At 47.6% G+C, this 23,601-nt stretch overlaps 1 protein-coding gene and 1 long non-coding RNA gene across 2 annotated transcripts in view; one reads left to right on the forward strand and one right to left on the reverse strand.

The window, feature by feature from the left end:
- The first annotated feature begins 400 nt into the window (after window positions 1-400).
- Window positions 401-23,601, forward strand: part of LOC142906086 (uncharacterized) — a 31,023-nt gene continuing 7,822 nt past the window's right edge. The window contains exons 1-3 of the long non-coding RNA XR_012930053.1: window positions 401-768; window positions 884-1,010; window positions 20,325-20,511. This is a non-coding gene — a long non-coding RNA (uncharacterized LOC142906086). The remainder of the gene's footprint in view (window positions 769-883; window positions 1,011-20,324; window positions 20,512-23,601) is intronic.
- LOC142906085 (polycystin-1-like protein 3) lies at window positions 8,550-21,816 on the reverse strand. The gene is made up of 5 exons (XM_076053532.1): window positions 21,490-21,816; window positions 11,824-12,015; window positions 11,257-11,460; window positions 10,470-10,754; window positions 8,550-10,126 (listed from the first exon to the last, which is right to left on the reverse strand). Exons 1-5 carry the CDS (start codon window positions 21,626-21,628, stop codon window positions 9,558-9,560), a joined length of 1,389 nt encoding a protein of 462 aa, XP_075909647.1. The 5' UTR covers window positions 21,629-21,816; the 3' UTR covers window positions 8,550-9,557.

Below are 23,601 nucleotides of genomic sequence, written 5' to 3' on the forward strand. Positions count from 1 at the left end.
GCTAACAACGCTCTCGAGTACCACAACCAGCTGAGGATCCCGGAGTTTTTCCTGGCACAGCTCTTCAAGTGTCAACGTTTGAAAGGCACAGTTCATGCCATGAACAAAGTTACCTGCTGCTGGAGCCTCCTCCGCTGTCCCCCCCTTGCCCCAACATTCGCATTCGCACTCGGGTTAATGGCAGCCACCCCATCGGGCCCGGCGAGTGGCTCGGAGATCATGCGACCCAGGTGAAAGGTTATCCTCAGCTGGCTCACTAAACCTTGGCAGCCAGCACCTCCCACCAGTGAAGCAGGGGCAGGCCACCTGCCTGGGTGTGGCCTCGTTGACTGGTTGTCTGAGAAAGAGGGCATTGGTGTTACCGATACTCTTTGAGTAGCTGCATCCACTGCACCATCATCTGCCCGTATGGCTCCTTGAATTTCAATAAAAAGTTCAGCGTGTAATCCTCAGTATGGATGCTGGAAAGAGGAGCCTCTGAGTCTGACTCGACTGCTTTCCGGACCAGTTGAACCTTCCGGACCAGTTGAACCTGGAATTATCTCAATGTGGCTCGGGACGGGATGGCAACCCCCACTGGCACATTCCAGTATAAAAGGGGGGTTTACTGTTAGAGCAGCATCAGCAGATTAAGCAACAGCATAAAAAGCAGAAGTAGAAGCAGCAGCATCAGTATAAGAAGCAGTACAAGTGGGAGAAGCAGCAGCACCAGCTGAGGCCGCAGCAGCATCAACACCAGCAGTAGTGATCCAAGCACGCAAGGCAGTTGTGAGTACAGTTGCTTGTTTCACTATGCAGTATGGAGTAATATTATACACATGGAAGGTGACAGTGGGGGTTCTCTCTTTGTCATTTTGGGTTGTGTACCACCCTGGGGTGGAAGCAAAGACCCAAGGCCTGGTGTAAGGATCACAAGGAGGCCTGGACTCAAGATCCAGCCTACATTCAGCCTCTCGGAGTGACGCCTAAAACGTTGGTTGCTGGTTTCCCGATCCCATGGATTGAATGAGGTGTGTTGTATACATTGTGATTACAAAAAAAACTAAATACACATAAAATGTGACAATTTATGTATTATATGTTAATATATGCAGTTAATGTAAATTTTTGAGTTAAAGCTTTTGTGACTGCAGGAATTTATATTCTTTGGGTCTTTCGGTAAAGCCACGTAGATATAAAAAATATATATAAAAATATCAAATGTTTCGATCAATCGTCATCAGGTGAAAAAATAGTGAGAGCTGCTGAGGCAGGATGTTATAAGGGTTTTAGATGGGTGTAGCCAAAGGGTCATAAGCGAAGTGGGCGGGGCTAGTGAAGAAATTTGCATGTAAATGTAAGATCGGAGAGAGCTGGGAAACCTCCACGATGATGATGCTGCAGGGGTGACCATTGTATTGTGAGAGATAGCATGTCAATGTAAGACCATAGATCCACTGCTAGATCAAGGAAAACGAGCAAGGGTGGCTGTGTTAGTGAGACATTAACCTGTTAATGTAAAGGCATTTAACTTGTTAATGTAACACCAGATAGTCGAAAATAACTACTAAACATCACAGCCAGTTATGACTTAACCTGGTTAATAACGTCTTTCCAATGATTGCTCAGTTTGTACCCATCTTCTTGGTTGAAATTGTGTCTGTGTTTATATATCTGGATGGCTTCATGAACGAACCTTTGCTGATAGCCAGTGGGTTTGCAGAGTACCTTCGTCTTGGAGAAATCAATTTCGTGTGTGCCCACAGCATTAAAACAATGATCAGCCACGGCTGAGGTATTGGTCCTACCGTGTTTCAGATCTGCCTTATGTTCACGAACACGGTCCGAGACATGTTGCTTAGTTTCCCCAATTTGGATTTAAAGCTTTCGTGACTGCAGGAATTCAAATTCTTGGTTTTTTTCGGTAAAGTCACGTAGAAGGGAAACAATAAAAGAATTAAAATATAAAACAATAAAATTCTCACGACGTTTTGACTGCAACACAAGCAATCATCATCAGGTTTGAAAACCACAGCAAGAAAAAATTGAACAAAGTGGCGTTTTTTTTAAATTAACGTTAGCACCACGGAGAGCGATTTGGCAGTTATTCAGATGGACGAGTCCATCTATGTTCGGAAAAGAGGAGGGGGGAGACTAAAATAATGGATGCGGTCTGAAAGCTACCGTAAGCGTGAACAATAAATTAAGACCCGAAATAGTTTATCAAATCCTTCCAATGATTGCTAAGCCAGAATCCATCTTCTCGGTTGAAATTATCTCTGTGTTTGTATATGTGGATAGCCTCTTGAACGAATCTCTCATGGTAGCCAGGTGGCATGAGAGAACCTCTGTCTTGGAAAAGTCAATGTCATGTGAGCCTACTGAATTATAACAGTGATCTGCCACGGCCGAGGTGTTGGTCCTACCGTGTTTTAGGTCTGCTTTGTGTTCACGGATGCGGTCCGAGACATGTCGTTTGGTTTCTCCAATGTAACTACTACCACAGAGGCAACTTAGATTGTAGACGCCAGGGTACTGTATGTCTGGAATCACATCTTTTACAGACGGAACCAGATCATGGATGTTATGTAATGTGTTGAATCGGACCTGGATCTTGTGTTTATTCAAGAAACCAAACGATTTTTTGGGATGGATGGTGGTGGGAGTCAGGTTTTAGGTAGGCATTCATATGGGTGGCTTTCCTGTAGACAGTGTCCCATTGAGCCATCTGGTCTCTTTTCGATTAAAACATCCAAGAATGGTAACTTGCCATCCTTTTCCACCTCAATGGTGAATATGATGGCTGGGTGTATGGAATTGATGTGGTTGAAGAATTCGTCCCTGGTAGGCCATGTGGCTAGATGACGAATGTGTCATCTACGTACCTCTTCCACAAGGACAGATGTAAAGTGAATGCCTGGATGGCATCTGTCTCAAATTTTTCCATGAAAACATTGGCTACAACTGGAGATAAGGGAGAACCCATTGTTACCTTCAACTTGTTTGTAGAATGTTACATTCCAGGTGAAGTAAGGGTTGGTGAGGCAGTGTCTCACCAGGGCCGGTACTTCAGCATTCAGTCCTTGTTGGACCACATCTTCAATGATTGCAATGGTGTCGGGCACAGAAACTTTGGTAAACAGAGACGACATCGAAACTAACGAGCAAATCACCTGGAGCTAGTGAGATGTCCTAAATTAACGATACCAAGTGAGCTGAGTTAAGTACAGCTGAGGTGGTCTTATCAGTGAATGGTTGTTAGGTCTCAGACAGAAATCGGGCCAGTTTGTAGGTGGGTGAGTCAATGGTGGAGACGATAGGACGAAGTGGTGTGCCTTGGATTTTTGGTAAGCCATACAATCTGGGTGGTCTAGCTCCAGAGGGTTTAAGAAAAACCGCTTGGTTGGTTCTATTAAAGATGTCGAATCAGTGATGATATTGTTGGTTTTCGTAACCAGGCAGTTTGTGGGATGTCTATTGATTTTGGTATAGCTACCATCATTAAGTAGGTCCTGAATTTTGTTATTGTATGTGGTTTTGTCCATGATGACAGTGACATTGCCCTTGTCGGCTGAAAGGATGACTATGTCATCTCTTTTTTTTAATGGAGAAAGCTCAAAGCGCTCATCCTTACTGATGTTGCTAATAGGTGTCTTAGCGTTTTTGCGGATTGCAGTGATTTCCGATCTTGCCACGTCTGAAGGAATATGTCCCAAACCCTTAAGGGCTACGTCGACCTGGGCAATGATATCATCAACTGGGATGTGTTTAGGGGTGACTGCGAAATTCCACCCTTTAGCTAGAACCGATTTAAGGCTGTTGGAAATTGGATTATTACTCTGATTGATAACAGTCTTGTCAACGTCCGACTTTTTAACGTGTGGATCTGGCTTCTTCTTGGAATGAAGGTTGAACTTGGAAATCAGGTTATCTTTGCATTTAGCTGACATTGAGGCGGCTGAAGAGGCTGTCATGTTGTGTACATGTTCCCAATCAGATGTGGACATTTTTTTTGTCTAAATTGTCTAGTTGCATTACATTTCCAAATTTTACTAAGTTTGTTTTATTGAGTTAGTTTTCTCTCTCTCTCTGTGCCACTGTGTTGTCTCTAGTAATTATTGCAGTCACGAAAGCTCAAAATCTCTCATTGACATGCTAATTTCTCTACCTAGCCCCTCTCTCCCTCTGCCCCCCTCTCTCTCTAAGGCCTCAACACAGAGGCATTGTTTCTTTGTATGGCTATGTGTGTGTCTCTCTCTGTGTCTCTGTCTTGTCTCTCTCTGCTTATGTGTCTGTCTATGTGTCTCCGTGTCTGTGTTTTCTCTCTCTCTCAAATTTAGTACTCTTTGGAAAAACGTAATCAACTAAGTAGGGTGTTGACTGTTATGTTAGCCGACTCTCTGTGTTATATTGCATTATATTTCTGAGTTTACTAGGGTTTTTTTCTCTCATTCATTCGTACCTGATGATGATTGCTTGTGTTGCAATCGAAACGTCGTATTCTGTTATTTAATTGAATTTCTTTCTACGTGATTTTACCGAAAGAACCAAAAAGTAATGCTAATTTCTCTGCTCCAGCAGCTGCCCCAGCAGATCCACCTCTTTCTCTGCCCCCCCCTCTCTATTTAAGGTCTCGACATAGCGGCATTGGGTCTCTGTTGTGTCTATGTTGTGTGCCTCTCTCTGTGTGTCTGTCTGTGTGTCTCCGTGTCTGTGTTTTGTCTCTCAAATTGAGTTATACCTGATGACGGTTGCTTGTGTTGCAATTGAAACGTCGTATTCTATTATTTAATTGAATTTCTTTCTTCGTGACTTTACCGAAAGAACCAACGAGTAATTACTGCAGTCACGAAAGCTTCAAATAAAGTTTGAACCACCTATACGGGGAGGATGTAAGTTTGTTTTCTCTCTTTCTGTGTGTCTGAGGATGTAAGTTTTTTTCTCTCTCTGTGTCTCTGTTTGTCAAATTTCACACTTAACTTCAAATTTAGCAATCTTTGGAGATCGTAATTAACCAGGCTATGCATTAACTGTGTGTACGCTGACTCTCTGTGTTGCATTGCATTACATTTCCCAAAAAATTGCTACATTTTGTTTTCTTAAACTGCCTATTTCTCTCTCTAAAATTTACCAGGCTCTCATAGGGCCATTCGATCTTTCTCTCCCTCGGTCGCTTCGGGGTGGATTCATTGATATGCTAATTTTTCTGCTCCAGCAGCTGCCCCAGCAGACCCACCTCTCTCGCTGCCCCCCCCCCCCCCTCTCTCTATTAAAGGCCTCGACACAGAGGTATTGGGTCTCGTTTGTCTTTTGTGTCCATGTTGTGTGTCTCTGTCTCTGTGTCTGCTTGTGTCTCTGTCTGTGTGTCTCCGTGTCTGTGTTTTGTCTCTCTCTCAAATTTAGTTCTTCCTGATGACGGTTGCTTGTGTTGCAATCGAAACGTCATATTCTATTATTTAATTTATTTTCTTTCTACATGACTTTACCGAAAGAACCAAAGAGTAATTCCTGCAGTCACGAAAGCTTCAAATCAAATACATGCATTGTCTTTGGAACTGATTGGTCCACACCAGAAACAGTTTTTTTAGCCTAGTCTCAAAACGGCGTTAGACCAGAGGACGCCAAAAGGCGTACTTTTAAATAACTTATGAGTAATTTTTAGTCACGCTGGAAATACAGCAAGGGGGAAAAACAATAATGCACCGTAAAAACTAAAAAAACAATTACACCATTTTATAATAGCTATCTATAAATCTCGCTCAAGCCTCCCGTAAATGACGTGACACCTGATCGGCCAACCCCACTGTGGACCCATCTCCTCTCCCCGTTGTGAAACCAAGATAGTGCTCCTCTATGTATCAGCGTCAAAGCCTTCATACAGCCTCTTCTGATCCTCATTACTCCTGAGCCTATTGCTCCCATTTCTCAGTTCCTTTTCCATCTTTTTCTTCTCATATCCCATTATTTATCTTCTATATATCCCTTTCCTCTCTCGATTTCCATACATTATATCTTTGACTCTACTCGTTTCTTAGTGGTGTGACACGGGTAAAAAAGGTTGCTTGGATATTTTTAAAACACAGTTGCTGAGCAAAGGCCCAAAACTCCAAGTGGCGAACAACAAGCGGCACTGTCAAAGTTGCAATAGATAACGAGTCTAATGCATCTCTTGAATTGAGGTAGGATACAAAAGCTTGGATAAAGAGAGGGTGAGAGGGAATTCCAAAGGGTAGAATATTGTACTGTCAGTACAAACCAGGCTCCCATTTGTTTATTTATCCCCAGGACTTCCGTTTGTTATCCCCAGGTGGGGGGCAGTTACTGTTCTGCCCCATGGCAGGTATGGGGGTGTTGATTACACAGGAACTTCCTGATATGGTGTTGAGTTTGGTCACGTGACCATGAAGTTGTGATTTAAAATTCTCTAAGCCATGAGGCAGGGTGTCAGCCATCACACAGAGTACAAAATTGAGGCACAAATAGCGTCTCAGTGAAGACAGGTGGATCTGTTCATTGTGGGACTTTAAGAATCATTGTCTGTAAGTTCGTTTATGTTCTTATAATACTGGGGATGCTGTTATAATGTTAGTATTGCCGTTATAATGCTGTAAACGCCTTTATAATGCTGTAAACGCCTTTATAATGCTGTTAATTTGGTATGATAAGTATGAGGCCTAGTTAACAACGAAGCCTGCCACTTGCATTATTGTGAATGTTACTTGTAGTTGGATAAAGTCGAGCCAGACTTGTGCCCATGTAACTTTAATGCGATCTTGAGAGCGAGGATAAAGAAGTATCTCATCCACAGTTCATTGTTATGTGCAGCGCTGTACATTTAGGCTGCAGTATGGTGATTACACGATGTGACCTTATTTTACACAGTAGCTTATTCTCCTGTTGTATAGCTATTCGGTGCTAATGAAGGTGCCTGGTCCATTCAGGAACCTATTGTTCAGTTTCATGTTATCTTAGACAATGTTATGATGCCCCTTGTGTTCATTCAAGTATTAACAGATGCTATATTTTGTGCTGTGTTTTTCCATCAGTTTTACCTCGTTATATTCATTAAATACGTCAGAGTCGGATGTTCACCCTGGCTCTGAAAGTTTCTTGAATGCGAGGTTAACTACTCGGAGAGTCGTGCAATGCAGCGCACAGCGAGGCCGAGACAGTTACATTTAGCCACCAAAATAAATGTCAAATTGAAGCTTATGGCGGTACCCCGGGTTACCATAGTACCCTGGCTCTCGCATAATGTCCGTGATGCAGTAATTTTTAGTCTGTTGATGGTCGACGATGCGGCAATCGACTCATCTCGACGAGCTGTACACGATGCACCACTATGGTGCATACAAGCTTTCAGGGTTTCAGCGCAATCACCCTCGCTGCGTTTCGACATCGCGGAGTAGCACTGATTTCGGATTGATTGGTACCCCAGTCGCGGAGTTAAGTACACACCTGAAAAAAATAGTCTCGCAGAAATAAAATATTTAATTGCCTCGGCCATTTAGTATTACTTGGAACCCCGGGGTACTGCCATAAGGAGCAATTGACAATGACATGGTCAAGCCTGGTGAATATTTAAATGGAAGACTACTTGGGAATAGCAGGTGTTGTAGGTTTGAGGCTGGCTGCGAGGTGACCAATAGATTGCAGTACAGCGATGGAGTATTTTATATATCTGTGCAGAACTTTCAGTGTCACGCCCTTGTATAGCGCGTTGGGTATGGTCATTAATGGAATTGGCCATCATTCCAATGTACCAAGGCCCTCCTTAAAACGTCTTGAGACTCAGTTAAGCTTCTTAAGGTTAAATGCATTGAATTATTTCAAAAGGCATCATACACTTTGCACCTATATCACCATTACTTGTATTATAGTGAGTTATTTGTAAATCCACTGCTGGACAAAGGCTTTGTCATGGCACGTCGATCATGAGGACTAACCATACTTCACCACGGGGGTCAATGTGGGTTGGTGAAAGGCTTTCTATTTTATTGGCCCACTGTTCCCTCCCCCAACAAAATTGAGAAATCGCACCCTGAGTGCCGCTATTATTTCACCTGTTGACAAGAATAATCACGAGATTAATCACGATGACACAATGGATTGTTTAATATATCTGTGCAGAATGTTCAGTATCCTGCCATTGTATTGTGTGCTGGGTATGGTCCGTTTTCCTCCCACAAAAAGCCAACCGCTCATTATTGGAATTAGCCATCATCCCAATGGAGCAGGTCCCTTCTTAAAAAAGTCTTGAGACTGAGTGAAGCTTCGCAAGATTAAATTCATAGAATTATGTCATCGTGCATCAAACACTTTGAACCTATATCACCGTTACATGTTTTAGTATTATAGTCAGTTATTTGTAAATCCACTACTGGACGAAGGGCTGCTCACGGCATATCGATCATGGGGACTGACCATACTTCACCACATTGGTCAGTGTGGGTTGGTGAAAGCTTTTCTATTTTATCGGCCCACCGCTCCCTCCCCAACAGATGTGACAAATCGCACCCTGAGTCCCGCTATTATTTCACCTGTTGACAAGAATAATCACTAGAGATGAATCACAATGACACATGCATTTATTAAAAGTGGCACGCTTATTAATGCCGTATCCGAACACGAATTCAAACAAGAACATGACAACTAGTAAATGTACCGAACCCATAAATTATAGACAACAGCATTGGACCAAAACGTCTCTTTGAATAAAAAAAATAACAATCCGAAATTATACACCACCCACACGTATGCAACCAGGTCAACAAACAGACCCTGAGATATACAGTTCTAATTTAATGCCTTACAGAACATCGATACGGTGCAATTATGAAGTAGGTTCACGTAGCATTCACCGCTGATAACGTTCAAAACGTCCAGGAATCAAACCCAAGTGCATCATCAGCAGCAGCGGCTGTGTTGATGTGGTGCCCAATGTTACCCAGCCCTTTTGGAGACAAGGCTCGGTGGGTTAGTAAAGGGTGGAGTGGATCACGCAATATATGAGAAACTACCAAACCCACTTGGCTTTGAGGTGGGGAGCAAATGGCAATACAGCAAGTGGGTAGATCAATGTGCCTGTGCGGACCTTTCAGGAAGATCTTGCCAAGTTTTATATATTTATTTTAGAACATTCTAAATTTGAAGTTTTCGTGACTGCAAGGATCCATACTCTTTGGTTCTTTTGATAAAGTCATGTAGGTATATTTTAGAACCATATGTGTGGAGTCCTCAAATCCACACGATGGAACCCATTCTCTCAGCAGGTTTTTCACAGCCGGGGGACATCTTGCTAAGTGTGATCCCAATTGAGTGTTATGCAGTTACTTTTTCAGCATTGGGATGTTTAACCAATACCAATTAAATGGTGTTTGTTTTAAATTATCTGTGATTGTTGGCCTTATTTATTTAACCAGGATTTTTATTTTTTAAGTAAGATCCATTCATAATCAACAATTATATAATTGCTCAGGAAAGCCTTACTGAGTCTCAAGACTTTTTCACGAGGGTCCTTAAAAAGGTTTTATTAGAGACATTATTTTTTTATTAAAATGTAGCTGATAAAATTCAGGCTAAATTTGCTTCTTGTGTTTCCACCCAATTGCATTCAGCTTGGACAACATGCGCTTGCTAAACGTGGTGATGGGTTTCAGACCCTTCCAGAAGACCACTGAGACTTGATTTCCCAGGGCCGAATTTTCCTTTGTGCGGCAATGGAACGCCTCCCCAATGACGACCATGAGCGCATTGAGGAGGAGGACCAAAAACATCACCATGAAGGTGAGGTGGAGGATGACGGCCATAGCACCACCCGCCGAGTACAACTTGCCAAAGACCGGAGCTCTGAACGTCGTGGCGAGCAGCAACCCAATGCTCCTGCCGAATGACCTGTGTGCACCAGCGGTCCCGTCGAGAACTTTCCAGAATACGAGGCCGTAGCCGATGAGCGAGACGAGGAAGACGAAGGCAACGCCGCGGAGCTTGCATGTGTAGCGTGCCACCGAGTTCACCGCCGTGTTCATGGTGCTGTTGAAGCGCAGCAGCGGGAGGATCTGCAGCAGAGCCACGAAGGTGAGGAACCCGAGGAACTGCGTGGACAGCTCGTCGAGCCATGCGGGCCCTGACAGGTCCACGAAGGCAGCTGCCAAGAGGAAACGGGGTGGAACAAATATGGCTCAGCTGTGGCGCTACTGTGATCTGGTGGCCGTGTAAAACCTTACCCAGTGTATGTTCTCCCTATGTTCTACAAAAATTACCTGCCAATTACTCAATTGGAGATTACACACAGCAACATCGCCATCTATTGAAAAACTACTGCAGACTATTTCCATGAAACACGGTGCTTTCCTTCCTGATAGCCTGCATAGCGCAATTCTAAAATGTACAGGACACTCCTGGAAAAGAGTCTTGAGACTCAGGAAAACTTTCCTGGGTCAACCAGTGCAATAATAAATAATACAATAATAGTAATAGCTATTACCAACCTGGATTGTTTGTCAGGGCTGCCAGAGTTACCGATGCAACGCTATTTTGGTGATAACAGAGGACAACCGCCCCAACCCTCAGGACGATGTTTGCCGTTTCAGCCAAGTTGGCGGTGTCCTTGAGGTACGCGACCTTCTCCTTGGCCATGCCGGAGATGACCCGTACGACGCAGTACAGGGTTGTGATCGAATAAAGAGCATACGCTACGTTCTTCAAGATGACGAGCGATGTTTTGTCCTCAAACAGCTGAAAAACCTTCACGTTTGACGACGCTTGAAAAATGTCTGAGGTGCAAGATACACAAGAATATTGGAGCATAGCTTAAAATGTTTGAACACAAGCAGGTTTCAAGTTTACTTTGTATAATCAGGAAATATTCAAGAGGCCATGATAGTTTCATGTGCAAGAGGCAAAACAATGAAAAATGCAGCAGTGATGCAAGTTTAAATAGGGATTAAAGCAACCACGTTGAAATAAAAATTAAATATATTGCACAAACCTAAAAAAAACTGCATACCGTAACAAATTCTCCAGATTCAATTTGCACAAATGAAACAAAAAAATTAATATTATTTGGATATTGACCTATGATAGCAAACACAAGAAGCTCGCTGTTGTATTTTTGGCTTATACCGCATTTAGCTCCACGTGCTCGGTGCTTCTTCAGAAACTAATTTCACTCCATTATAAACATAAACTCATCAGAGAGCCGCACAGCACACCTGCGAAGACCTATGCACCAGTAGAAGTAGGTTCTGACGTGCGTGATGCGACAGTCACCCTCACCCATTGACAGAGACTCGAGAAGAACCTCCATGAAGCAGAACAAGTTGACGTTTGCGTTGTAGACTGTGAACTGCACAATGATCCCCATGGTACAGGCATCCAGCCATGAGTTCTGCTCGAGGTAGCTCGCGTTGCCACTCGCCTCATTGATCATCACTCCCAGATCAGCCACGTAGCCTCCTCCGAAAAACGTGTGCAGCTCCCCTGGTGAGTAATGAAGAAAGTGTGGGCAGGGTTGGAAGATCCCCCAGAAGCAGTGATTCAAATGCCACTGATGGGCAAAGCCACTAAATGTCCCGGTTGGACTGGAACAAGCTCAGTTTCAGAAAATCTGCCTCACCCCCCCCTACCTAGGTAGTGGGAGGGGCTATATTGAGTAGTGGGTGGGGTCAATGTCAGTGCCAGGGTGCCACTCACTGTGAGTTGGGCTACCCGCCCACCACGTGCCCCAGTTGAGCCTCCCAGAAATATGGTAACCTCATTAATGAGTCCCAAATAAGCAATAATTAAAGCAGCACTGATGCAGAAAATATTAAGACATCGAATTTGCATGTATGTGGATTTTACCTATTTTATTAGGCGCATTCTTCCACTGCACTTGTTGGACGATCCAGAAGCTATCCTCCGGCTGATGAATGTAGGACACATTGCTGTTGATCTCTTGCCACCCCTTGCTGTAGCTTCCACTGTCCTGGTAAAGTCGTTGATTTGACCCGAAACAGTTACCAGCGCTGTCCATGAACTGGCAGGAGCCTTTCTCTGTGGATGATGGAAAAAACGATTGCAAATTCATCCACCAATGCATGCATGTGCAAGTGCCATGGTGGAGAAATTTAAATACGTTTTATTACACCTGCCATTCTCAATGGCTGTATCTGATACCACAATATAACTATTAGCGATATCTATAGATATCCTTACCAGTATCACGGTTCACAAAAGTAACATTATGGGATATCCATATTGCAGACGGCTATTATCCATAGCATTATAGTTTGATCCTATCAGACAAACTGAAATTAAAACCAATTTAAGTACAATTCGGGTGCCATGGTTCCGGGATGTTATCCCTCTCGCCTGGTATACAGGAGGTCTTGGGTTCGATCCCAACCCTGACGTTTGTATCCTTGGAGTTCAACACTTAGGCTTTATAATGTACTAGCTTTACTACTCGGCTTCGCCCGGGACTTGGATTCTTGTCTTGGATTAATTTTATATTCCCTTATATTTCACTGAAAAACCCTGAAAGAAATTGATGCTTGTGTAGTGTTCGACTTTACGCGGACAACTTCTGTCTTCGAACACCGCTTTATTTACAACATTAAACATGTCCTCCACACGCCACAATATCCTGGTCACCATGGCTCGCTCACCGTGCTTCGCTCGTCTCGCTCACCACCTTTGTCTCCCCACTATCACTTCACTTGCTTCGCACTCAGCGACTCCCTGTTCAGCAACTCCGCACAAAGCGTCTTCAGCTCTATCGCTATGCTCACTCCACTGCTAACTACTTCGTCTTGCTTCACACTGTCTCCAAAACTCCGTCTCCAAAACTCCGTCTCCAAAACTCCGTCTCCAAAACTCCGTCTCCAAAACTCCGTCTCCAAAACTCCGTCTCCAAAACTCCGTCTCCAAAACTCCGTCTCCAAAACTCCGTCTCCAAAACTCCGTCTCCAAAACTCCGTCTCCAAAACTCCGTCTCCAAAACTCCGTCACCAAAACTCCGTCACCAAAACTCCAACTCCCCCGCTCTCTGTGTGTCTCCCCCAATTTATCCCCATTCTCATTATCGTTAATTAATTGGCCCGCGTGCCTCCCATGCTTCGCGTCCTCAAACACCTGCCTTTCTACAGATATCTTGACGCCTCCTCGCCCTTGACAACAGCCACAGCCAATCACCGCCGTTGCTGATCCTCTGGCTTAATTGGCTCAACCGTTACCTCATCATTCCAGCCTTTGCACCTGGCTGTCCTAACACGACCCACACTGTTTTCACCTTCTCCACAGGCTGACCCCAGATAACCCAGACTGACCATGTGATCATGCAATCGCGCGCAATTTCCACAACACACCTTCATACTCCACTACATCATCCCCCCCCCCCCCCCCCCCCGTGATAAAAAAATCTAGCCGTCCTGGCTACGACGATACTTCGAATTCGGAGTAGTGGAGTACCGCGGACATAACAACGAAACAACATTTCCCCTACACGGGACACCGTAGGGCAAGGGCGGGCTACGCTCCTCCGTTAAGTGAGGGCTGCTTCTGGTCCTCGACGCACACTCGTCCCTGTCCCAGCAACCATCTGCTGGGGGGACCGTCCTTCATCCATGCTCGGGCCGGACAGCATTTCGAGGTTGCGGCTGGTCAAACGGCGTCCGGCCAGCAAACCTGCCAGAACACCCTCGTCGAGTCAATAGGGATGGTCCTGCAGGCACACGGGAGGCAGATTTCTGAGGCGTGTACACATGCGACCTCCTCACAGGCTCGTCGGACACATCCAATACAGGCCGCTCTGGGATGGGAGATGACGCGTCATACGGCAATACAAACTTCTTAAGGCGCGACGGGTGAACATACCATATCCGACGACCGAATTGAATCCGTACACTTTGGTCTCGGAGAACCTCAACAACCTCAACGGGCCCCTGCCAGGGCCGATGGAACTTTGGAGACGTTCCCACCGGTACCATGGGGCATTGTAACCACGCTTTGTCCCCAACACACCACGGCTCTCGGGGCCGCTGCGTACCATGCAACCCTTCGTTGGCAGCTTGTCGTCGCGCCGTGTTACCCAACGAGGCCTCCCGAGCCTCTCTCAGATGGTCCAATGCCACCTGCATAGGAGCAGGCACCGTCGATGACTTCCCTTGTTTCTGTACACCCAATTTGACCAAGGCCGGCGCTTCCGGTTCGCACTCATACATCAAATAAAACGGTGAGTACCCCGTCGAGGCATGCGGGGCCAGTCTATAAGCGGCCAGCGTCGCCGCAACATACAGGTCCCAATCATCCTGTGAAGCATTAACCTGGTGGCAAAGCATAGACGTCAGCGTCCTATGCAGGCGCTCGACCATCCCGTCAGTTTGCGGGTGGTACGGGGACGTTCTAATCTTTTTGGTCCCTAATTAATCACACACCTCCTTAATCAATCGTGACGAAAAATGTCTGCCCTGATCAGTGAGCAAATGCTCCGGGGCGCCCTTATCGAAAACATATCCCTGCAAGAAAGCCTCTGCGATCGACGCTGCGGTTTGGTCCACCAGTGGCCATGCCATAGGTCAGCGAGTAAGGTACTCCACCCCGACGAGCAGATACCTATGCCCCCAGGGGGTGACGGGAAACGGACCCAATATATCTAGGGTGACAGTTTCGTTGACACACGAAACCTGTATCGATTGCAACGGTACGCGATAGGGTCGCGCCGACGCCTTCCTCCGCGCACATTCATGGCATGCTTTTACAAATCGCTGAACATCGTTATACATCCCCGGCCAATAGAAATCTTTCCCCAAGGTCAACGCGGTCTTCTTCTCCCCCAAATGCATCAATTTGTCATGAGCATCACTAATGAGTTTCCCGCACAATACAATCGGAACGCAGCGAGCCCTCCGCACACCGACACGAGCCAGTCGGTCGCGGCAATCTTGACAATGCATCAGCGTTAACATGATGCGTCCCCTTTCTATGCTGGATCGTGAAAGAGTACTCCTGGAGGGTCTCGAGCCAACAGGCCATCTGTCCTGATGGCTGGTCAACTCGCAACGAGTACTGCAGTGCCGCATGATCAGTGCGGATCAAAAAACTCTGACGTACAAATACGGTCGGTACAGTCGAACAAAGTGCACTATGGCCAGCAACTCCCTGCACATTACACAATACTTCTGTTCGGCCGGGTACAACACCCAGCTGCCATATGCCACAACTTTTTCAACACCGTCAACCATTTGCGACAAAACCGCACCTATGCCCGTATCACTGGCATCTGTGTCAAGAATAAAGGTTTTCGTAAAATCCGGGTATCCAAGCGGCGGTGCGTCCGCCAATGCGGCCCGCAGCGCTTCAAACGATCGTTGTTGTTCCACATCTCTCCACTGAAATTTCACACCCTTACCGGTGAGCATGTGCAATGGCCTCGCAATCGTGGCAAAATCCTTAACAAATCGTCGGTAATACGACGCGAAGCTCACGAAGCTACGCACCTCCCCTACTGTTTTCGGTACCGGCCACGTTCGCACGCAACTCGTCTTCTCTGGATCAGTGGCCACCCCAGACGCGCTAACAATGTGCCCCAAAAATTTAACCGACGTCCTTAACAAATGGCACTTTTGGGGTTTAAATTTCAATCCAGCGCGCCGCACTCAGCCAAAAACGGTGTGCAACCGTTGCAAATGTTCGTCAAAATCCTTACTGAAAACAATGATGTCGTCCAGATATATTAAGTACGACTCCCACTGCAATCCTGACAACACGAGTTCCATCAATCGTTGGAAGGTGGCCGGCGCGGAGTGGGGCCCCATCGGGAGTACATTGAATTGGAACAACCCTTGTGGTGTTCGAAAAGCGGTTTTAGGTTTAGACTCTTCATCCAGGGGCAATTGCCAAAAGCCCGACAACAGATCGAGGGTCGAAAAAATTTTTCGCGCCGGACAGGGCGTCTAGCGATTCATCAATACGTGGGAGCGGATATGCTTCCACCACAGAAATCTTATTCAGTTTTCGGTAGTCAACACATTCGCATGGCCCCATCGCGCTTTTTAATGAGTACAATAGGAGCTCCCCACGGGCTGGATGAAGGAGAAATGATCTCCTGTTCTAACATCTCATCAACGGCTCGACGATTACAATCTTTCTCCAGCGGACTTACATGATGGGTATTCAATCTGATTGGGGGTGCATTCCCAGTATCAATGTGATGCCACAACAACGACGTACGACCCATGTCATATTTACCTGAACTGAACACATCTTTAAATTCCACGAGCAACCCATGAAGATGCGACCATTGCACAGGCGTTAGTTCGGGGTTTTGCATATAAAGATCTCGCAACCAGTCCGGATCATCTCCATCACCCGACAACATCTCACTCTGTCCCGTTGCCAAACACGCCTCCCCCTCCGGACCCGGCGCTGCCGTCGCATGCGCTAACGTGGTACCCTCCTGAATGACAACCGGTTCGTGTCCCGCGTTTACAATTTGTATGAAAGGGTCGCAATTTGCCGGTACAATAGTCAAAGCCCCTACCAAGGTGGGCATCCGAGATACAGCATTTGAGGGTGTCAGCAATATACCCTCCTGTTGCTCATCGAACGGCAACTGTTTCTTGCATCTGAGTCGCAGGCGGAACGCGAACGGTGCGGCTCACCATGGCCTGCACCACGGCGTTCGCAACCGTGAACTTAGAAGGCGTTCCCAAAAATTTCAGACATTTCCCCGATGGCAATTCCAAACACCCCTTCTCTATCGAAATTTTAAGCGGCATCCTTTGCAAAAAATCCGTGCCCAGCAAACACGGTACCGCCAAGGCCGTATAAACCAAGACATTCCCCGTAACGCTCACTTCTCCAATTTGAATCGTCGCGACCATACAATACCAAGACTGCCACCATTTGCTGCTATGCACGGCCCGTCTACTGGTTCTAGGGCCTGGGACGAAGTCGGCAGCGAGCGACAAGTTTGTAACGAAATAAGGGTCGCAGAAGCCCCTGCATCAACAATAACCCTGACCATTACTCCTTGAATACGTGCCATCACATCCGACGACCCCAGCGCGGCTCCCAACACACGATGCACCAACGCGCCCCACATGTCCTGACCTTGCAACAACATACGAATGAGATGGGAACAGGTGAGATGACGCGGATGGGTGACGTGGAAAGAGCAGCCGTGTATTGAACATATCGCGACTCGCCCGGAATCCTCGGTCCTGGGGAAATCCTCGGTTGTAGCTGGTCGGCGCCCTTGGAAGGCCGCCCCTGCGCCGCCAGCAGTCGCGGGCGAGATGTCCTCTCCGTCCGCACTCGTAGCACGTCCGTTGCGTGCCACCTCCATACACCGTGGGACGACGCAGCACGCCCGCGGGTGGCACCCCGGCCACCGCTGCAATCGGCGGGAGCCTCGTTCACCGCCACCGCGCTCTCGGCCGCGGCAGCGCTCATCAGCAGCGGCTGCACACCCACCACCGCTGGCTCGTCGTGGAGGTCCAGGTTGACTTGGATGTTCCTGGCGATCTGTAGAGACGACATGTCGTCGTCGTTGTTGCTGTCAGGAAGCGAAAGGACGATCTGTAGCTCCTTTGCCAACTGCAAAAGCTTCTCCTGCAGCAAGGAATCTAGGGCCACCTGGTCCATCGCCGGGTATGCAACTTGAGCGAGGGCCAACAACGCGCTGCGGAACGCAAGAGGGGATTCCGTCCTCTCCCGCTTCCTTTGCTGAAATCGACGTTTGGCGACCGACCGCGGCTCGTACACCTTTCTCATTGCCGCGAATGCCCCATCCAGTGTTGACCTGACGGCAGCAGGGAAACCATTAAATGTCGCCAAATAATCATCATCGAGGGCCGTCGGCCGTGCCCGCAGCGCGGCACCCTCAGTCCACTCCAGAGATTGATAAGCCGCTCGGAACCGTCGTGTAAATGCCATCCAATCACCAACTTTGGCCTCGAACCGCTGCACATGAAGTCGCCGTGCTGTTCCCGATGGCTGCGCTTCCTCGTCAATGGATTTCTCCAATCGCTCCGACTCCGCGGCAACATCTGCTGGTTGACTTGACACCGTTGGTTGTACGTGGTTCGATGTCATAAAGTGGTTGAACACCTCCATCAGCGTCGCCATCCTGGCCTCCCACTGGACCATGAGGACTCTCCAATCCCCCGACGATCCCGGGGTCTCGGTCCCGCTCGAACCGCCGCCTCGTTCTGTTATTTCTTGATCGACCAGACCCTCCGGAGGAGTATCGGCCACTTGGCCGGACATGGGCAGCACGTCCTCATCGTTGATGTCGTCGGACGAGTCCACCGGCATGTTCTTCTTCTTTGCCGCCTTCTTTGACATCTCGGCGTGGTTCGTAGTTACTCTGACACCAAATGTAGTGTTCGACTTTACGCGGACAACTTCTGTCTTTCTTCGAACACCGCTTTATTTACAACATTCAACATGTCCTCCACACTCCACAGTATCCTGGTCACCACAGCTCGCTCACTGTGCTCCGCTCGTCTCGCTCACCACCTTTGTCTCCTCACTATCACTTCACTTGCTTCGCACTCAGCGACTCCCCGTTCAGCAACTCCGCACACAGCGTCTTCAGCTCCACTATCGCTATGCTCTCTCCACTGCTGGCTATTCTCCTCAGCTCCTCCGCACACAGCATCTTCGCACACAGCGACTTCGCACACTCCGCACACAGCGTCTTCAGCTCCGCTATCGCTACTCTCACTCCACTGCTAACTACTTCGTCTTGTTTCAGCTTCGCTATTGCTATGCTCACTCCACTGCTAACTACTTCGTCTTGCTTCAGCTTCGCTATCGCTACACACACTCCACTGCTAACTACTTCGTCTTGCTTCACACTCTGTTCCAACTCCGTTTCCCACTCTGTTTCCAAACTCTGTTTCTACTCTGTTTCCACTGTTTCCATCTCCACGTCTTCCTCGTCCAGCTCCCAACTGCAACTCCCCCGCTCTCTGTCTCCCCCAATTTATCCCCATTCTCATTATCGCTAATTAATTGGCCCACGTGCCTCCGCATGCTTCGCGTCCTCAAACACCTGCCTTTCTCCAGACATCTCGATGCCTCCTCGCCCTTGACAACAGCCATAGCAAATCACCGCCGTTGCTGATCCTCTGGCTTAATTGGCCCAACCGTTACCTCATCATCCCAGCCTTTGCACCTGGCTGTCCTAACACGACCCACACTGTTTTCGCCTTCTCCACAGGCTGACCCCAGATAACCCACACTGTCCGTGTGATCATGCAATCGCGCAGTTTCCACAACACACCTTCATACACCACTTCACTTGCAAGAAAGAAAAAAGGAAATTCAACCTTAACCCACTTATACGTAAGGTCGATTTTGGCAACTCGGGAAGGGAATTATGTGGCGTTCACTAAGAAATTCCAGACAGCATAAGCTGTGCAAATTTCATGACGCCAGAGTTCAGTGTTCGAGAGTTTTTGCTGCTTCACACAAACAAACAGATGTATTTTCTGCTTTATATTTAAGATAGCAGTTGTACCCATTCTTCACACGGATATGTATTGAAACTCCGAGAAGCCAATTGCTTCATCGGCCAGGAGTGAACTGCCACCTAAAATCTCCCTGCACGCTGTTAACAGCTTTAGAACTACGGCGCTTAGAGCCATATGGTAGGGGTAAGCATTGCAGACCGCTTAACTCAGGTGTGTTGCGGGCTGACGCAACACACCAAAATACAAAAGTTTATTTTTATAATTTTATTTGTGTACAGTAAGGAAGCTACCCACATGCCAAATTTCAAGTTGTAGCATGTTGGGAAGTATGCTAAACATTTCGAACAGACACATATCCACACATTTCCTTTTAATATATACATATATAGATATTTGGACTTTGAAATGTTCTCCCCGTGGTCACATGCATTTGTCTCTGGGTGCTCCGATTGTTTTCCTCTATATTTAGAAACTTACATTTAGATTAGACAAATTGGCTACAATAAATTCAAACACATAAGCCCCTTCGATGAGCTATCATGTGTGGCCAGGTTGCCTCTGAAAAATAGCTCATAGCTCATTGGGCTTTATCTGGTAAAATTTGAGTTTAGTTTTAGTTAATACTTGCATATTTATATAATGTGCTGGTAATGTAGTGTGTATCCAACGAGGCACACACTGAAGTCTGGAGGCACCACGATTTATTTCAACTTCCAGGGCTATGGATAATACAACAATCGGGGTTACATTAGACCCCTAAAAGGGGTCCCCCCCCATAACTGAGTCCCTGACGACAGACGCTCTCCGACTCCCCAAGTCGCCGTACCGTCAGCTTCCCCGGCCGGACCCCTAAACACTCCGCCCCCGTTCCTATCCTCCCAGAAGCTTGGCCTCGCTCCGCCCCCCGGCTACGCCCCCTCCTCGGTCTCTCGAGACGGAACCGGAGGCAGCGTCATTTCCGGGCCGCCTTAACTGCCCTGAGTCTGCACGTCCCCTCTCTCCCTCTGCGACGGGACCCTGCTGAGCAGGGTCTGCTTCTCCGCCACGTCTCCGTTGGCTCCCTCCAGAGGTACGTGCCCCCTCTTGTACCATTTGTAGTTGCATTCGGCAAATACACCGTAGAGTTGCTATTTATGTCTCTACAGTAATATTAAACAACACACATACAGTCTCTTGGTCAATCCACTGCTGGAGGCCCAAAATATACTTAGAGCACTCACGGAACTCTCTCTGGTGGAGGCCCTTCTGCCAGTAGCAGTGTGAGCAGGCAACTTATGGGCTGCACCTTGTACCTTAATAATTACAAGTAGAACAGTTGGTTTAAAGTCTAATCAAAGTTAATCAGTCAGCTTCAGTATAAAACTAATTATTAGGTGATGCTGCTGCGTTAGCAGTGGTGCACAAAGATAGTAAAAAAAACGAACACATTCAAATATAATAACACCATGTGTGGCCTTAAACGTAAACATATATGACTAGCCTTTTGCTCATCCAAGGATGGGTGTATTGCAGTAAATCTGAGACTTCCAAGCAAAAATTAGACGATGTGATATTCATTGCATCCATTCATATTCAATTTGTAAGGCCGCGGTGACACAGACTTATTTCATTTAAAGGTTATATTCCCTTGTTCATCATGACGTCCTTTTTACTTCTATGTCTCAGTAGCGTTACGGAGATCGCTTGATGTGAGGGTTTTTCCTTTGTAGTGAGGGTTATAAGTTGACGCTGAGGAGCGGGCAAGAGGCACCTCGTCCACCCCATGTGGAGTGACGTCACCTGCTAATTATTATTAATGGAGGGGAGGGTGTCCATTTGGAGGACATCACCTGTTCATGATTATTAATAATGGGGGCTGGTCGACGTGGAGTGACATCATGCGCGGGACACACAAATATTCTTGGCTCATTATAGTTGTAAGTATTTGTGGTGTTTTGGGCAATGACCCTTCTTCATTGCAATATTTCTACATGCTATGATGAAGGACCATTTCCAGAAGCGTCACGTATTATATCTTTCAGATAGTGTATCACTGTTCATAACGCACCGTTGACTTTCCTGAACTGCCAGAGCCGCACTGGCCCAACGCGGTGGCTGCCCAGAGCTGGCAAGAAAGCAATCCCAGCATCCCTTGCAGATTTGCTTTTTACTTCCGGGTAAAGGTTATGGAGCGCCGTGGTGTTCATCCACTTCCAGAATGCTTGCTGGTCTCTCACCTACAGCAGCATAAAAACACTTCGCAATCACATCAGCTGATGGCTAAATCACATTTCACTTTGTCAAGAAATGTGTTGTGCATCATGGGGTGGAGGATGTAGCTGTCATGGAAAAATATGTAAGATTGCCCGTGACATTACAAGTCAGTTGCATAATAAAAAATACACCGCTAAAGACAGTGCGTGTACAGGTAGTTCTATTTTATGTTGGTATTTTGAGATACTCTTCTTCCTATGATGTGTCCCAAGTCTTGTATCTCAGATATATCTCGGGGGTGGTAGCCCTATACATGTGTAGTGACTGTGCTTGTCACTGTATGGTGCCGGGGCTTCCGAAGCCACGGCCGGTAATGTGTTGTCATTACGGGCAGCCCGGGTTACGGGATGTATTACCAGCCCTAGCGGGGCTTGGGCGAGTGCTGGTTAGCGCAGAGGCACCGTGAGCAGCATGCAGTGCGGGCTCCCGGTGAGGGAGCGAGAGGGAGCGTCAGCCAGCCAGGGTTACCTTGGGGCATGATACGCTGGTTGACCTGTTGTCACGTGACCGGATGATATTGGAGGGGGGCCACTGGTGAACGGGAGCTGTGGGGCGGTCACGTGGTCCAAAGGAGCTCTCGGAAACCTTCGAGAAGGAGCTCGAGAGACCTGGAAGGTAGGCGGGGCGTAGGGCGGAGCTAGCCCCAGCCTGGGGGCATATAACGAGGGCCCCGTGAGGAGCTCGAGGTTCTTCATGTGCTGGTGTTACGAAGATCCATGTCGGGGAGAAGAAGCCTCTAGCCACGTGGTCCGGGACCCTGTTTGTGGTCCAGAACGGGATAGCAAACCTTGTCTAGTTCTGCCATAGCGTGGTTAGATGGGCATTCAATACCCGAGTGAAGATCGTGTTGTGTTGTGTTAATGTGTAATAAATAGTATTGCTCCCAAGATAACGTCTGCGACTCAGTTGGACTCACTACAACTGGTGTTGGAAGTGGCCAACTTGCTAAGCTGTAGCTAGAGGTAAACGAGTTATGTCTACACGTCGCAGAGTTCATGTACGTGCGTCGGACGACGAAGACGACGAGGAGTTGATTCCGTCCATGGCCGCCGTGGACAGAGCGGAGACGCTGCTCGCAGAGCATGGCACATTTGGGGCGCGGGGCTCCTCGCCTTCAGTGGAAGAGCTCGTCAAAGACGCGCATGGCCTTCTCGCTAACCTCCTCCAAGCGGCATCCTCCATCCTCGTCGAGATGTAGTCCCTACCCTCGATGCCGAAGGAGGGGGCGGCAGAGCCGTCCAGAGGGGGCGACTGAGCCTCCATTTCACAAAGGGCGGGAATGCCATTGCTCGCGGGTGCCATTTTTCCACCAGCGGGAAGCGCAGAGCCCTCCAAGCTGTAAGCGGGGGACGTCCTCGTCATTCGACGTCCAGTCGCTCCACTGTCGGCTGCCCTTCACTAAAGAATTTGTTGCCACCAGCAGCGATTGGGTAGCATTTAAGTGGTGATTTTTCACTAATGCCAACGTGGCGGGGTGTCACAGGCGGACGCGCTGAAGGCGCTCCCCGCCACTCTTGACAATGATGCTGTAGCGGGCGTTCCTCGCCATCCCGCTGTCCGAGAGATCCACCTTCACGCAGGCGTTTGACCAGATGGCCGCTACTTTCGAGCCTCTGCTGAACACCCGTCAAAAGTTCGCCATGAGACAGAGGGGATGGTGAGTCGGCCCTCGCCTACAGGAGTGCGCTTTTAGCGCTGGCAAAGGCCGCGTTCCCGTGAATGGATCACGATGGCCTTGACGCCTTGGTCCTCAAGAAAATGTAGGAGCTTGCCAAGGATCTCCGTACTGTGCTTCCCGCCGAGGATGGGGAGGTGTCTTCGCTCAAGATCGAGAGGTTTATACAGGCGCAGCAGACCCTGCAGTGTGACAGGGTGTTGGTAGCGTGCTACACGTCTCCTGCGGAGC

The sequence above is a fragment of the Petromyzon marinus genome, chromosome 61 (genome assembly GCF_048934315.1).
Source record: "Petromyzon marinus isolate PM22_M1 ecotype Great Lakes invasive population chromosome 61, UKy_Petmar_22M1.pri1.0, whole genome shotgun sequence".
Taxonomy (NCBI): domain Eukaryota; kingdom Metazoa; phylum Chordata; class Hyperoartia; order Petromyzontiformes; family Petromyzontidae; genus Petromyzon; species Petromyzon marinus.

Bases quoted from the DNA above. Each gene is read 5' to 3' on its own strand.
- LOC142906085 (XM_076053532.1), bottom strand. From the start codon at position 21,628: ATGAACACCACGGCGCTCCATAACCTTTACCCGGAAGTAAAAAGCAAA. The intron at 11,461-11,823 runs GTAAAATCCACA...ATTACTCACCAG, and splicing joins GAATGCGCCTAATAAAATAG to GGGAGCTGCACACGTTTTTC. The intron at 10,127-10,469 runs GTTGGTAATAGC...TCCTCTTGGCAG, and splicing joins AGCCCTGACAAACAATCCAG to CTGCCTTCGTGGACCTGTCA.